The 16,738-nt window shown below is 38.4% G+C and overlaps 1 protein-coding gene across 1 annotated transcript; it reads left to right on the forward strand.

Moving 5' to 3' along the window:
- The first annotated feature begins 6,062 nt into the window (after window positions 1-6,062).
- LOC111914082 (protein JINGUBANG) lies at window positions 6,063-7,740 on the forward strand. The gene has a single exon (XM_023909820.3). The coding sequence runs from the start codon at window positions 6,180-6,182 to the stop codon at window positions 7,497-7,499; it is 1,320 nt and encodes a 439-aa protein (XP_023765588.1). The 5' UTR covers window positions 6,063-6,179; the 3' UTR covers window positions 7,500-7,740.
- The last annotated feature ends 8,998 nt before the right edge of the window (window positions 7,741-16,738 follow it).

The following is a 16,738-nucleotide window of genomic DNA, read 5'->3' on the forward strand; positions in this document are numbered from 1 at the left end:
GGCGTACTCCGTCTAGGTGTCGCAATCTCGTTTCAAGCCATGGTGAGGAAGCAGTGGCTCAGATCGCGTTACGTGTCGCTTGCTGGTTACCCAAAAAACTAATTATCTTCTAAAATCCGTAACTTTTGCATACGAGCATTTTTTTTGATGTTCTTTACATCAACGCGTAGGTATCAACGGCAGCTATAACTTTCGTTTTGACTCCATCAGCTAATTTTGAATTTATTTTTAAAGTTATATTTTAATAGACTTAGACAGTTAAAATCCGTCAAAAATTCAGAACTTTTTCATCTGACCTCCGTTTTTTACTGTCTTTATGTAGTTGAGCTCTTATTAAAGAGATATTCGTTTCTCATTTAGGTTGTGTCGGCTAAAAATCGATCGATCTAAAATTCGATTTCCGGGTTGTGCACTGCTATGCTAAATCTTAGAAAAATCATAACTTCCTCATACGAAGTCATATTTAGACGTTCTTTTTGTGTACGTTCTCGGTTTAGCATACACTAAATTTTTTTAGATCTATAAGGCCAAAAAGTATTTTATCCCAAATTCACTTTTTACGATTCACGGTGTCATGTTGGTTTTGCCGTAAAACTTCGACGAGCCATAACTTCTTCGTTATAGCTCGGATTTCGACGTTCTTTATATGTATCGAACCCCTGTGACATATACTATAACTTAGTTAAGATGATTTACTCTAAATAAACTTCTATCAAAAAGTCATTTTTGATTGTTATTGTCTCTAAAATGACTAGCCCAAATCTGCGGGTGTTACACATCACCATGAGCTCGTAATGACCATAACAAGTTCGGAAGGCCGTTTTCTGCATATCCTCGTCTCTGAACCTCATCTGATGATAACCTAAACGCAGATCAATCTTGGAAAACACGATGCGCCCTGAAGCTGGTCAAACAAATCACCGATCCTCGGGAGTGGATAACGATTCTTCACCCCTTACTTGAGCTCGGCTAATTACATGCATCACACACCCTTTTCTTTTATAAAAAAACCTTTTTGGAAGTCATTTTCTTTTGAAAATTTACTAATTCCTCAATTTGCGTCTAAGCACACCTGAGGGTGTGTCCAAATCCCTCAAACCAAGGCTTTGATACCAACTTGTAACGTCCTAAAAATTCATAATAAAATTTCATTTTTATTTAATCAGACCGTTCATTCATTTTCTTTAAAAGTTACTCAAGTAAGAGTTTTCTCAAACATCAGAGTAAAAATCACAAATAGTCAATGCATAATAAACTCTAGTGGATGCAGTGCGATCACGTTGTGCCCTTCCCTCTAGAACCAGAAGTACCTGAAAAAATAAACATGAAATGATAAGCACAAAACATAGTAAGTTCCTCAAAATACCACATACCATACATACATTGAGCCCCGCTCGACATTGATCGGGCCCCGCCCGATATTCATCGGGCCCTGCCTTGTATTCATCGGGCCCCCGACTAACAGGCACCACCCGAAATACATAACATGTAAGAGTCTCAAAGATAGCTAGCATCCTACAAACATAATCCAGTGAGCCGACATTGGTGCCTTCGACCCCCGATGCTATGTGCCACATATACAGATATACTAGGTAAGTCCTTAGCTTTTCTTCCAAATCTAGGAGTTTCACCAAAAGTCAACTCAAGTCAAAAAGTTAATGGTAAACATTGACTTTAATCAACTGCCATGTCGTGGCCATCCATGACTACACCATGGCCCTCATTCAATAAAACATGTGGCATCTCCCAATCATCATGACATGGCGAACTAAGGCCATGCCGTGAGCACTAGGTTTCTAACAACTTAATGGGTTAAGCTGTTCCTTCAATCCCAGGAGCTCCGAAGCTCATATTTGGTGATTCCCATGCTCTAGATGGATAAACTTTCCAACTTTATCCATTAGGACACCCAAAGAGATAAAGATCTCAAACCTTAGGTCGAAATAAAGCAAAATACAACAAGGACTTAACCATTAATCCCTTAATTCGAAAAGCCCATAACCAAACCACTCTAGAAGAGTTTCGAGTACCAGATCTAGCATAAAAGTGGGTGCTTTATAGACATGCATGTCCACTGCATGTCTAGAATCCATTTTAGGTCAAAATTAGCTAAAAGTGACCAAAAACTCATGTAAGATCAAGAACCTTAACCAAAGTCTAGATCTACAAGATATATTGTTCATAGGACTCACGAGAGTTATAAAGTTGCAACCTTTATCACTTCAAACCCACCAACCATTTCTTCTGGACCAAAATATGCTAAGAAACTAGATCTACAACCAAACAATTATCAAGATGGAAACATGAGGACTTACAAATGGTCCAGAGGGTGATTCCGAAGATGGAGATGAGTTGTTGCTTGATCCTTGGGCTAACACCTTTTTCTTCTTCCTTCAAAATGCAACAAAACACCACAAAGAGCTCATCACTCAACAATGAATGCTAGGGTTAGGGGTTCTGAGCTTGGGAGGGTGATGGAGGCATAATGATCATGAATATCGATGAAAGTGAATATGGATGAAAAATAGGGATGCTAGGGTTAGGGGTTCTAAGATTATAGATAGTAAGAGTAAAGTATATTGCGAATATGGATGAAAAATAAAGTATGTTGCTATTGAAGATATTATAGGCAAAGTACATTGCTATTATGGTTGAAAATTAAAGTATGTTAGTATTAGAGATACTAAGGGAAAGTACATTACTATTATGGATGAAAATTAAATTATTTACAATTATAGAAAACAAGGTAAAGTGCATTGCTAATATGGATTGCAAATGAAAGTATAATGCAATAATAAGGATAAAAACAAAAATATGTTGCTATTATAGACAGTAAAAGTAAGGTACATTGCTAATATGGATGAAAAATAAATTATGTTGATATTATGGATATTAAAGGAAAAATACATTGCTATTATGATTGAAAATTAACTTATGTTGCTAACTTGCTATTATGGATAGTAAGGTTAAAGTACATTGCTAATATGTATTATAAATATCACATACAGTGTTATAATAGATAAATGGTAAAGTGTGTTGCTAATATATATAGTAAAAGTAAGGAGCATTACTAATATGGATGAAAAATAAAGTATAATATTGCTATCATGAATCGTAAATGTAAAGTACGATGCTATAATGGATAAAAAGTAAATTATGTTTTTATTATGTAAAAAAGTACAATTGATTGATATAATTGATAAGAAGTAAAGATGTTGTCATTATGGTTCGATTGGTAATAGATGTTGTCATTATGGATCGATTGGTAATATTTTTTTTTATAATAAAGCAAATTATACCCCTATTTTGGTTTAAAAGTGAGGTAGATTTACTAACTATTTATATTTACCTAACCATTTTTTACGTACAAAGTTGCGAGAACAAGTTCCAAGCTTGGAACAAACCATCCAACAAACTCAACTTGGTATGGAAAATGAGATAGAATGAAGACAAACTCAGCAAAATTTGCAAATGCACCAATGACAAGCTCAACTAGATAAGAGTCTTACTCAAATTAGAGAACAATTGATGACCTTTATGCGATAATTCAACTCCTCTGGTAATCCACCAAATAATTCTTAGTTTTATGTTTTTAAACACTTAGTTAAACATTTTTCATTGAATTTGGCATTTATAATCTATTAGACAACTTTTATTGTATTTTCTATTAGTTTTGTGGTTGAAAATGAATATTATTATATGTTTAAAGTATTGAGTTTTTTTTTCTGCATTTTGAGTAGAAAACTTTGGATATATTTTCTTAAAAAAAAACTATTGTTAAAAAGTCAGTTTAGTGGCTAAACTGGTTGAAATCTGACACTAAAAACTGAAAAAAGTCCTTCAAAAATCTGTAGGAAAATTCAATATTTGTCAACCTAGATTACACATGATAGAGATAGTCAAAGGCGATCTAAATAACTCAGTTGTAAATGGTCAAATGTAGCCAAATCAGGTTCTTTGGTAATCTATTGATAATAAGTCCACTGGTGATCTATGTATGTCGGTAAATTTTTGACGAAAAATTTTGTCTGTAGTTCCTAAGAAAATTCATTGAAAAAACCATTTATTGACAAATTTCTGATGAAAATATTCATTGGAAATGGGCTCTTTATTTAGTAGTGGAAAACCCTAAAAAGTTCTTCAAAATAGTTTCTCAACCAAGGAAAACACACTCAGAACAAGAAATACATCGATGAGTTTTGAATCACATGATACTAGTTAGAGCCAAGGAAAACCATAATTAATGTCACTGTTGCCCGTCATACTGTCTCAAATTGGTTTAAAAACTCCCGGAAAATGACTTACAAGCCCAACTAAGTTTTCAAAACGTTCAAAAAACCTTAATCATATTTTGTCTGTTCAAGAAACCCTAATGAACATAACCTTTTGTCTACAAAAACCCAACGAAGTTTTCAAACCGTTCAAAAAATACAAATCATTTTTTGTCTGTTCAAAATGTTAAATTCTTTGGGTTTTTTTGAACAGACAAAATATGATTGAGGTTTTTTGAACGGTTTTAAAACTTCGTTGGTCTTACAAGTCATTTTCCCAATATGATAACTTCCATAGAATTGAATAAAAATGTAACATAGTTGAGTTTTTTTTAGACAAATCTTAAGTGTGTTGGGTTTTTCTGAACAAACATAGCATGATTGTGGTTTTTTGAACTGTCTGGAAACTTCGTTGGCCTCGTAATTCATTTCTCTAAAAACTCCTCGACGTTGTTGTTTTCTCGCTCTAGCGGTATAAGGTGCAATTTGTGGGGTTTAAAAGATCCATGTGGAGATTTTGAAGGGGTAAATAAGTTATCCTTTCCATGTCATAAGCCACATGCCAATAACTTTTTTCTTAGATTCCAATTCAAGAAACGAGGTTGCATCCTCTGCTTCATGCATGTATATTTTCTCATCTATTCCATAAAGAACTTGTCACCATTACAATCAAATTTCAAATTTTCAAAAGGAAGCTTCTTTCCCCAACCAACAACAGAAACTACTCCTTCCTCTTACCAAATTCACCATAGTTAAACACGAATCTCTCCCCGCTGTCAACACCAACTTCCCAGATGGATGAACAAACATATCGTTAACATCCTTTTTATGTATCTTCAATGTCTTTATGTGAATGAAAGGGCCGATGTCATAGAACGAAATGTTACTGTCGTCTTAGGTGCAGAACACGTTAAAAGGAAGAGAAGACATGGACAGTTAGGTATTTCTTGAATCATTCTTATCCATCACATAGTTTCTTTATTTTGGTGTAAGTGGGGAAATTTTCCAATCCTTGATTAATGGAAAACGATTGTTTCTGAAATTGATAAATCAATGCTCCTTTAGCTTGTTCATACCTTTGATTTTTTTTAGACAGATTTCTTTGGTTGTTGATAGAAACAAGATACTCTCGACAATGTCTATGGACATTGAATTCAGTAACCAACTAATTAATAACAATAGTGTTTCTCTGTTCCAATTTTGAAATAGATTAGAATCATAGTAGGCTTTTTCATAGAACCATTAATAAAAACCGATTTTGTTCTTACATGAAAGAGTGAGAGATTCTCTTCCATGCCGCAAAGCCTATTCCATCAAACACCTTCGATACCAAGATCGTGCAGGGATTATCTTATGATTACACATGGGCAACCACATATTCAATTACCACCACATCAACTATGATATGAGTGTCATATGTAATGTGCTTCAAATATAGTTATGACATACTATGTCGGTTGTTTTAGATAAAGGTGAAAAAAAAAACATGTCGGGTCAACATCCACTTTATAGAAAAAAATACTTTTTAAACCGATTTCAAAAAGTTCAATGGACGATATTTTCATTAACCCTTAATACAAATGTATATAAGTTGTATCTAACAATTTCTATTTCATTAGATTCTTTTCTCAAATTCAAGGAGCCCCGGAATTCTCTATTCACCAAACGTTAGATAATGTTTTAGCTCCTAAAATTATCACATGTCATCATATTCCCATCCATTGTAAGAAGCAAGTGTACGTACGTATACATGCCAAAAAAACCTTCCATCTCTTTCCTGGCCACCGGTTCCATCTTTCCTATTGCATTTGTTCAGTTTTGTTCATCGTTTCGATTTCCATTGTTAGAATTCAAAAACCTGAATCTTCATAAATCGATAAAAGAAATCATAGTCATAATTCACAGATAATGAAAGAACAGAAAACAAGTTATGGAGTTGGAGGTACGGGAGGGTTACCTAAACAAAGGACGCTTTCTGATCCAAACCTCTCGTTCTCATTTTCAGACACGGATGAAGAACTCAACAGCCGGCGTAGCGACTTTTCCGGCTATGATGCCCAGCGAACAAGCATTGAGGGCTCACCAATGATGAAGTCACCCTGGAACCAGGGTACTCCTTTCCTTCCATCTGCATGGTCAAGCTCTAACATTGATGATCCAAATTGTCCTAAAAATGGTCTTGTTGGCTCCTTGGTACGTGAAGAAGGCCATATTTATTCACTCGCAGCCTGTGATGATCTTCTTTACACAGGTTCCGACAGCAAGAATGTCCGTGTATGGAAGAACATGAACGAGTTTGCAGCTTTTAAATCCAACAGTGGATTGGTGAAGGCGATTATCATATCCAATGGAAAGATTTTCACCGGACATCAAGATGGAAAAGTTCGTGTATGGAAACCAAGCCGTAGGAAGCCAACCCTTTACAATCGTGTAGGCACCTACCCATCGTTCTTTGCGATCCTTAAAAGTTCAGTAAACCCATGGCACACTGCAGTTTGGGTCAAACACTGTGATGCCATTTCGTGTCTTAGCATGAATGAAGAAGCAGGGTTGCTTTATTCAGGGTCATGGGATAGGACCTTTAAAGTATGGAAAACGTCAAACTCAAGATGTTTACAGACCGTGAAGGCGCATGATGATGCAGTGAACTCTGTTATCTCCACCGTAGAAGGGTATGTGTTCACGGGATCTGCAGATGGGTCCGTGAAGGTCTGGAAACGTGAAGGGAAAGGAAGATCGATGAAGCATATCTTCGTGAAGACTCTATTTAATCAAGATAGTGCTGTGACGGCATTGACAGCGTCTAGTACAGGCTCGTTTGTGTATTGCGGGACATCGGACGGAATAGTGAACTTCTGGGAAGGAGGAAACGAGTTGGCTCATGGTGGCGTCCTCAATGGACACAAGTTAGCGGTTCTGTGTCTTTCGGCTGCTGGTAATCTGGTGTTCAGTGGATCAGCTGATAAAATGATATGTGTATGGAGGAGTGAGGGGATTATCCATACATGCTTGTCGGTGCTGACTGGCCATTCTGGACCGGTGAAGTGTCTGGCGGTGGTGCGGGAGGCGGAGTCAGACGGCGGTAAGGGAAGATGGAAGGTTTATAGTGGCAGTTTGGATAAATCGGTCAAAGTTTGGAGTGTGTCAGAGCTTGCACCTGACATGCAAACATTGGCTCTCATGAATGGAGACGTTTCATTGGATCATATACCATCGGCAAAGTATTGAGTGTTGTATTTTTTGTTTTCATGGGGTTCCGTTGTGTTAAGTCATTAAGTGTTTAAGTGGTTAATCTCCATACATGAATTTCAACGTAAGAGAATACCCTGGGGTTATATGCAAGGAGGAAACAAAATGATTAATCGAGGATTTTGGATTCTTTGCTGGTGAAAAGAATTACAAATTAGAGAGTAGAAAGCTTTAGCAAGAGTGAATGTATTCTATTTCTCATGAATTAAAAACGTATAGCTTGGACTTGTATCTATATACAATATGTATTATTATAATGTGAACAATAATAGAAAACTAGCTCAACCATATAACCCCATGCCTTGCTAACTAAGGCTGTTCAAAAAAATCCGATATCCGATATCTGATCCGAAAATTTAAAACTCCGATATGATATTATCTGAAAATTTCGGATATCCGAATTTTCGGATATCCGAAATTCGGATTCGGATACGGATATTGGTTTCAATAAATTTCGGATAGTTCGGATATCCGATATCCGAAAATTATTTTTTAATTATATATATTTTTAATTTAATTTAAAGTAATATTTAAAAAGGAGGGACTAAATAGACTAGAGCTTCGGTGCAAAAATTCATACTGAATCCATTACTACCTCTTATCATTTTCAATTCACTACACATATTTTAAAAGTAAGTTTTAATTCACAAATCGTAGCTTTGTTATATATTCAATTTATTTGTAAGCATTTTAAAAGTGGTTTTTCATTGACTACATGAAGTTTATTTAGTGAAAGGTAGGAAATGTTTGAAAATTAACCAAAATTGTTTGGAAACGATTGGAAGCTTTCTAGTGATAAATGGATCTTTGGATACTATGCATTAATGATGAAGAAAAACATTAACATTTTATGTGTATAGTATTTTTGAGTTTATATACTGTTTAAGTTCATACAATTAGTCTACTTTATGCTAAAAGGTTTATTTATAGTTGGTTTATTGGTTGAGAAATAATAACAAGATAAAATTTTCGGATATCCGTACACCTATCCGAATCCGTATCCGAAATTTCGGATACGGATACGGATATCAATATCTAGTATCCGAATTTTCGGATATCCGCATTTGAACACCCTTATTGCTAACTTGTAATGTAACACGGTACGTCGGAAACAAGTTGTCGCACTAGAAAATCAATTCATAGATAACGGGAGCTATTTAATCATATTTAATCCTAATTTTTAGAAAATCAATTACATTCAACAATACCCACAACGTATTAAACACCAATTTAATCATAGTTATCATTTTATTCCTTCTATCCATTCAACTTTACTCTATGTAATCATATATAACTTATTCAACTCATATTTAATCATAATCATCATCTTATTCAACCAAGGTTCTAAATAACGTAATCTTCTTCTTCTTCTGTCGCCGTTCTCAGCCGCGCATGGCAGTGCTGCCGGTGTTGTTCCGTTCGCCTTTTCCCTTCTGTTTCTTCTCTACAGCAGGTAACCGGCGTCCACCGCCTGCCGTCTCGTGGGTTAACGAGCTCATTGTGTTTTCTGTGAAATGGTGGTAGTGTTCGTGGCTTGCGATGTGGATGTGCATATGTGTAGGCTTTCTGTCGATTAGGAGTCGTGAATAACCACCATGGCAGCCGGCCATGGTGGCTGTCACCATCAACACCACCATTTGTCACTGATATTGCCGTCATTCATGCTACTGCCATCGCTAAACGCCACCAGGTGGGTGGCTAGGTCCATTTTGCAAACAAAAAACGTGTGTGTGTGTTTTTACTATGAGTGTGTGTGGTGTGTAGGGTTATTTGGCCGGAATTCGCGAGAAAAGCCACCACCACCACCGTGAGGTGGTGGCTGCCACCTTGTACCACTACCGGCCACCACAAGGGTGGTTGTGTGTGTGTGGGGGGGGGGGGGGGGTTAACTTATTGGGTGTGTTTACTTTATGGAAATTATGTTGTATTATTGTAATTGGTGACCAGAATAATCAAGAAATTCATAACCACCACTGTAATGTGGTGGTTACCGCCTTCTGCCACTATGTTGGGTGGCGGTGTGCTTTTGCTTGTGTTTAGTTTGCTTTTGTGATGCTTGGACATAATTGGACTAGAACCGCCGCCATAAGCCGCCGTTGACCACCACTACCCGAGGTGGTAGTGGGTGGTGCCCGACTCATTTAACCCTAGTTGACCTAATGAAACCCTAAGTGGTCTATAGACTTAGCCTTTGGGCCTAATTGGTGTGTTTTGGGTTGGAAACCCTAATTAGGGTTTAGAAAACCCTAATCTTGGAGATTTTAATTTGGACTTATCGGGACCCATGTTTTGGGCCATTGGAATTGAATTATGAATTACACCCGATCACACCATATGATTTATCTAGTTGAGTGATGGACTTAATGGATTAAGTCCTTAATGGGTTAAGTAAGAAACACTTAACCCTAATCGTTATTTTATGTGAAAACCTTAATTTTGCATGGGCCTTGAGTTGGGCCTTACTATTAGGTTTTGGTGATTGGGCTAATGATGGGCCATCCAAGAACAAGCATATGGACTAGAATAATTATATAGGCTTTAGGGTAAGGCCCATGTGAGGGGTTTGGGCCCAATATAGAAAATTAGGCCATAGATGGGCCATAACTGGGCCTTGATGATTATGAGATGTTGGACCATTGGAATGCCAAATGTTTGGACTAGAATAAATGGTTGGGCCTTAGGGTAAGACCATGTAAGGGTTTGTGTCCAATTTGGAAAATTGGGCCACATGTTGGGCTTTGTTTCATTGTTTGACTTTTGGGCCTTTAGATTGGGCCTTGGGCTTGAATCAAGCTAAGTTGGGGGTAAAGTAGTCCTTTATCCCAAACATGACTAATTATTAATTGGGTGTTATTTTGATGTTGGCAGTTCGGGAATCTGTCATCCAACAGCTAGAGTTTTGTCTGCGGGACTGCAGCAGTGTGAAGTGAGTTATCTTCCAGTAGGAGTGGGTCGAAGGCACCAATGTCGACCCACTACTAGTTGATTATAGTAGAGATGATTGTCTTTGTGATAATTATATCGCATGCCACAATCTGTTATGCTATTTGTGCTAGTATGTTATGATATTATGTGATAGTGGTAGGAAGGGGACTAGTCCCCGGATCCGATTCAGATAAATCGACAGGGTAGGTCAGGCACCCAGATATGCTTGAAAGTATGTTATGCTATGTTATTATATGGTAGTGGTAGGGGTGAAATAGTCCCTGTAACCAATTAAAATAAACCGGAGGGTAGTTCGGGCACTCATATATGCCTGGCAGGGTAGGTCGAGCAATGCTTGACAGGGGTAGGTCGGGCACCCTAGTATGCCTGACGAGGGTAGGTTGAGCACCCAAATATGTTCAGCAGGGTAGGTCGGGCACCCAGATATGTTTGGCAGTATGTTTATTGTATAGTATGTGGTATGATGGAGGAACTTACTAAGCTTCGTGCTTACAGTTTTCAATTTTGGTTTCAAGTTTTCAAAGGAAAGGAGCCGACTCGATCGCAGCGCATCACACTATGTTTTCCACATATGAGATCTTTGGGATTACACTTTGATATTGTTTTATGATAACATGTTTTGATTATTTATATACTGATTTTGACATGGGATGATATTATGAACGTTTTTATACTATTGGTCTTTATAACAACTTATTTAAAAATGAAATTTTTGGTCAAGAATTTTGGGATGTTACATGTATTGTGTTGGAGGTTTGCTGGATTGGGTAAGTTGACTTCCTGCTATTTTTGAGTGAGTGGAAGTTATTATGTGCCATTCTGTATAACGAAAGTCTTCAGTAGAAATTCAGGTTTCTCTTGGGTTCCGATTGATTTGTAATGGGAGGATCATTTTGCGTACGTTATTCATTCCATGGTTAGGAATGATTGTACCTGGTGAGCCGGTTTGAGTTGTCAGCCATTGAGTGGTAGTTAGAACCCTGAGTGGGGAAGATTTGGGAATTCTCAAGTTGAGTGTCAGACATTGAAGGATTTTTCGGTTGTTGTTCGGACTGTTGTTTTCAGATTATTGGGCAGATATTGATCAGTGAACCTCTCCAAAAGCGGGTATGTTCAGCTCCTGGCGGGTTTGTGATTCTCTAGTTTAGGTGCCAGGATGTCATCAACCATTAGTCATTGAGTCGTATTTTAGCGGGAATTCCTCGAAGGATTCAAGAGGCAATAGTTAAAAGCAAGGAATGTGTCACCCACCTTCCAATACAGTGTGTTTATGTTTCCCTTGGTCCTTAGGCAAGTTCACCCTCAGTGGTAGACTAGATTTTCTATTCATAGCAGACTCGGGTTTGGCAACCTTTGAGATTGCCTTGTAAGTCTTCTCGAGCTAAGTTTCGTGGGGGTAGGATCCATGAAGTCTCGATCAAGTATGGGATCTTGTTTCGATCGATGATGTGGACGTCTTCTGTTATTGATGGATGTGGTGTGTTACTTTATCTCGGGAAACCTTTCCTTTTGGATGACGGCTGGGTTTCCCTAAGAATATGCATGGTTATGTTAGGTTATAGCTTTCGAATTAGGTCAAGATTTCGACCATTATCCTATCCTCAAGTTAGGTGCAACCATGGGTTCGTAAGGTTTTGCTTGGGTAACAACTTGTTCTATAAGTGAATCGTACATGGTCAGGATTATTCATTTAATCTATTTGTGATACTCACGGTAGTGATGCGTGGATGGGTCGGAGAACCCATAAATCAGTTGGCATGGATAGGAAACAGTCAAGGGCCGTTGTGAGTGCCAGTCAGGTATCAGAATGAATCTGTGGAATGATTGCTCCGTATTTCTATTGGTTCGCAAGTTGTTGTTAGGATTTTGACTTTCAATATTGGAAATTGCTTATGAGGTCACAAGTCATAGACCTCTTTATGATGTCCCGAGTGGTTATTTTGGTGGGGGTAAATCTGAGCTGATAGAAATGGTTGTAACGCGGAAATTTTTGGTTGATCATCTTTGCTCGTCACAGCAGTGGATAGTAATGGAAAAACCAAGAGTCAAGGATTATTTAGGTATTAGTACATCATACGATTTGGTTCTAGGTGAATTTCACTATCAACCTGTTTGAGGATCTTTTTAGTATGATTTGTGGTATCTCCAATCGGAAACTTAGGGTGGATTCATGGATGGCCATTTCGAGATATCTTATAGTGGAAACTCGCGTTGGAAATCGTGAGTATATCTGTGTGAGGCATGCATCCTGGAAGTCAGTATGGTAATTAGGGAATCTTTTGGTTGGCGGTGCGAGTCGTGGATTTCAAGAGAAAGGTGTGATGTCGTCAATGGTGGAATCGAGGGTTGTTGGGTTAGAATGTCCCCGTCTTTTAGGTTTTGGGAACCGGGTTAGATCTTTCTCCTTATTGTCTATGGCGACACATTGTGTTGTGAGGGTTGAGGCGGTCCTGCTCTATGCAGTAGGCCAAGATACCCAGTGTGGACCGACTGTAAGTCGTAGGCACGGAGGCTCAGGGGGGGAGCGGTAGGGTTGAGGCGGTAAGCCTACAAACCCTGAGAATTACAACTCGATGGTTGATTGGATTCGACATATTGGTATTCCAATCCGAGGCTGATCACACCAGTCATGGGTGTTGGTGGTTATGAGCTGGAAATGATGGATATATTGGTTCGGGAATTAAAAGAAGCATTGCCAGTCGGACCAAAAAGGTTCATCTCCTAGTTGTCTCTCATTGTTCATCATATCCTAGGAAATTCTATCATCAGAATTAGCTTTCCCTGGAAGGTTTATCGAATCTATTTTGTCCAGTAAAGAGTTGTCGGCAGCAGAGTATGATCCCTGGTTCTGTTTTCTGGTAGGAACCTCAGGTTCGAGGGTTGAGTAGTCCGTTTATGGAATAAAGGGAATAGAATTAGTGATGGTTAGTATGGGCGGTTTGTTGGGGAGTCAGACAAATTTCAAGTTTCTGGATTGCAGATTTTCAGGTGATGTAGGGTGGATTGGCTGCGTGGGATTATGGATTTATTTGCTTCGGATTGGAATTTTATGTTGAGTTTAGTCGCCCTAGAAGATCGTCGTATGTCATGGTTGTGGATGTGCCCCTCAAGATGTTGGACTGCTGGGGATGGTAAAAAATGATTTTGAGGACGAAATTGAAATTAATTGGAGGAGAGTTGTAACACCTCATCTTTTAAGTAACTTCAAATTCGTCCCTTGGACTTTGAGTTATGTCATTTTTGGCCCTTGGTTTGGAAAGAAGTGGCAAAGGGATTCCCTAATGGCAAATAACACAATTTTGGGCAAGGAGGAGTACGTTGCATGTACATAAGGGTACGTTAATAGTACTAGGCATGCCCTAGTACGCTGGGCGTACACTTGTGTACGTTGGGCATACTCACGTCAGGAGAAAACCCTAATATTTAGGGTTTGGGTGCTATATAAGTGTCCTTATGAGCTCATAACCCTCTATCATTTCAGCCTCCATAGCTTTGAGCTGTTTTCCCCAAACCCTAACCCCTCTCTTGAGTGTGTGAGCTAAAAGTGTGTGTTTTGAGTAATTGAAGAAAAAGGTATTGCATCAAGGTGTAGGAGAAGTGAGGCAAGCTTGAAGATCTGAGGTTATCTTGTTCTCTAGAAGCTTCAGGAGGTAAAAGGCTTAAACCTTTATGCTTGTATGATGTAGATCTTGCCTTAATAGCTTTATGACACCTTTCTTGTCCCAATATTATGCATGTTGTGTTTTGGACGTGATAAGTTGTCCTTTCAGACCCTACGAAGGGTCCTAAGTGATAAAAATGAGGTCCCAATGGCTAGAAGTGTCTCATGCAAGTGGTAGAGAGGTCTTAATGGATTAAGACCTTGCATTAAGAACTTTCTGGACGACCAAAGTCTTAAAGTTTGAGATATTATGGTTCTAAGACACATTTGGTTGGTGGATCTGGAATTTGAGCTTAAGTGCTTAAACCATTAAGTACTTGTTAGGGTTTTGGTAAAGCTTGCGTACGCCCCACGTAAAATCAGTGCGCCCTCCGTACGTAGTCAACGTTCCTGCTTTCCAGTCAACACGAGGCCGCATATGCCCCGCGTAGCTTCGGAGTACGCCCAACATACGTCTACTGTTGGGCTTTTGGCGATTTGGACTTTGTCACACCCCCAAACCAGAATGGCGGAAACATTCGGAGGTGGATGACTTCACGTAGTATCACAACCATTGAATATTGTAAAGAAAGTAACACAACCATCACATATATAATGAAAACGTATGTTGTTGCGTTATACATAATAGCAAAAGAATATTACAATGAGATGATAAATGTTCAATAATAAAACATCTTTAGTGTTTCCTTCTCCAAAAGCTGGTGGTTACCTGTATTACTGATTCCCTGAGAAATACAAGTGGTTTCGAAAAAGTGTCAACAATTAAGTTGGTGAGTTCATAAGTGTTTTGCATTGAAAAGTATGTCCTTTTTGATAGTAAATCGATGAACGAGGTTTTCAGAAAATCCAATATTTTCTATAGATGATTTGAAAAGTTTCCCGTGTTGGAGTGCATTAGTGTTTTCCATGCTTGAATAATAGTGATAACATTTGTATTAGCAATGAAATGGAAAACTGAAATGCATGTATGAATCTCGTAAATCTAACTTGTTTTTATACTTTTATGTGAGTTTTATAACCATGCTAATGACATTGTTGGCCTGTAACAACGTTCTTCAGGCGTTGGAACTGTTATGACATTTGTCACCCCAGGCCTGCCGGCCTAGCTGTAGCTAACAACTTAGGTGTGGGATTGTCAATCCCGTATAGATCTATACACAAGTATCACGCTCCCCCTACAAGGGATTATGGTATATAATACAGGACTTAATAATGCATACTCGAACGTACGTGAAGCTGTCTCACATTACTAGGTATAAACAGATTTACGATGATAAAAGACTGTACTTCTTTTGAAAGCATTTCATTTGTCGAGATGTATATGTAAAATGTATGAATCACTTGAATACTATGCTCATTATAGTTTGTCAAAAGTATGTTCCCATTTGGTAATAACAACTTGGTGATATAATATCCCTTTAAAACATAAAGTTATTTTTGTATCAACACTCTATAAGAACGATATTATAAAAATAATACTTTGATTTGTAATGTACTTGTATTCCCCCCCTAAAACGTGAAAAGAATTGAAAAGTAGGGGTATGAACTCACTCGTTTCGAAGAGAGAGGCTAGGGTTGAGCAGAACTTCGTCCGCGGATGGTCGCGTCGTCGGGCTCTTCGGGGATCTCTGCAGCGTAAATCTTTCGTCGGGGCTCGAGTGCGGAAACCGGGGTGAGGGAATGGTCTCTGGTGCTTGGAAGGGTGTGAGAGTGACTGAAGAATTGAGAAAGGTGTGCAAAGACTCGAGCTCATGCCTTCTATTTATAGGGCTGGAAACCCTCGTACGCGGCGCGTACTTCCGGAGTACGCGGGGCGTTCTTGGTTACGCGGGGCGTAGAATGGCGTCATGGCTTACGACTCGGGTCTAGCTAAACGTAGCTTGGGCGGGCCGATGGGACTCGACTCTGGGTCTAGTACGCGGGGCGTACTCCCAGAGTACGCGGGGCGTAATCCCTGCTTCCGACTTCTAAATTCCGTAACTTTCGCGTACGATCTCCGTTTTTCGCGTTCTTTATATCCACGCGTAGGTGAGATTATGCTCTACAATTTTCATTTAGACTCCGTCGGCTAGTTTTGACTTTATTTTTAATGATATATTTTTAATAGGCCGGGCCTCCTAAAGTTCGTTAAAAATTCATAGGTTCCTTATTCGACGTCGGTTTTCGTCTGTCTTTTTATTGTTTTATTACTACTGAGGAGATCTTCAACTTTCGTTTAGGTTGCGTTAGCTAAATAACACTCGATCTTCAATCCGAGTTTTTAGCCCTCTACTACTGTTACGAAACTTTGAAAATTCGTAACTTCTTCATACGAGGTCCAATTTGGGCGATCTTTTTATGTACGTTCACCTTTCAACGATGTCTACGACTTTTGTTTAGATACTTAAGGCTTAAAATGCATTTTATTGAGATTCTACTTTTTACGTCAAATAATGTTTTAACGTCGCGTCGTAAATATACGAGTGGTTATAATTTCTTCAATATAACCCGGTTTTGAGCGTTCTTTATGTTTTTGGAAACCTTGGCATGATATCTAATATTCGATGCATCCCAACTTAGATACTTGAACACTTTATTTTCGAGGTTAATTTCGTTGTACTTAGCTTTCGAG

Source organism: Lactuca sativa, chromosome 6 (assembly GCF_002870075.4).
Source record: "Lactuca sativa cultivar Salinas chromosome 6, Lsat_Salinas_v11, whole genome shotgun sequence".
NCBI classification, from domain to species: Eukaryota; Viridiplantae; Streptophyta; class Magnoliopsida; order Asterales; family Asteraceae; genus Lactuca; species Lactuca sativa.

Coding starts and splice junctions, on each gene's coding strand:
- LOC111914082 (XM_023909820.3), top strand. CDS start 6,180: ATGAAAGAACAGAAAACAAGTTATGGAGTTGGAGGTACGGGAGGGTTA.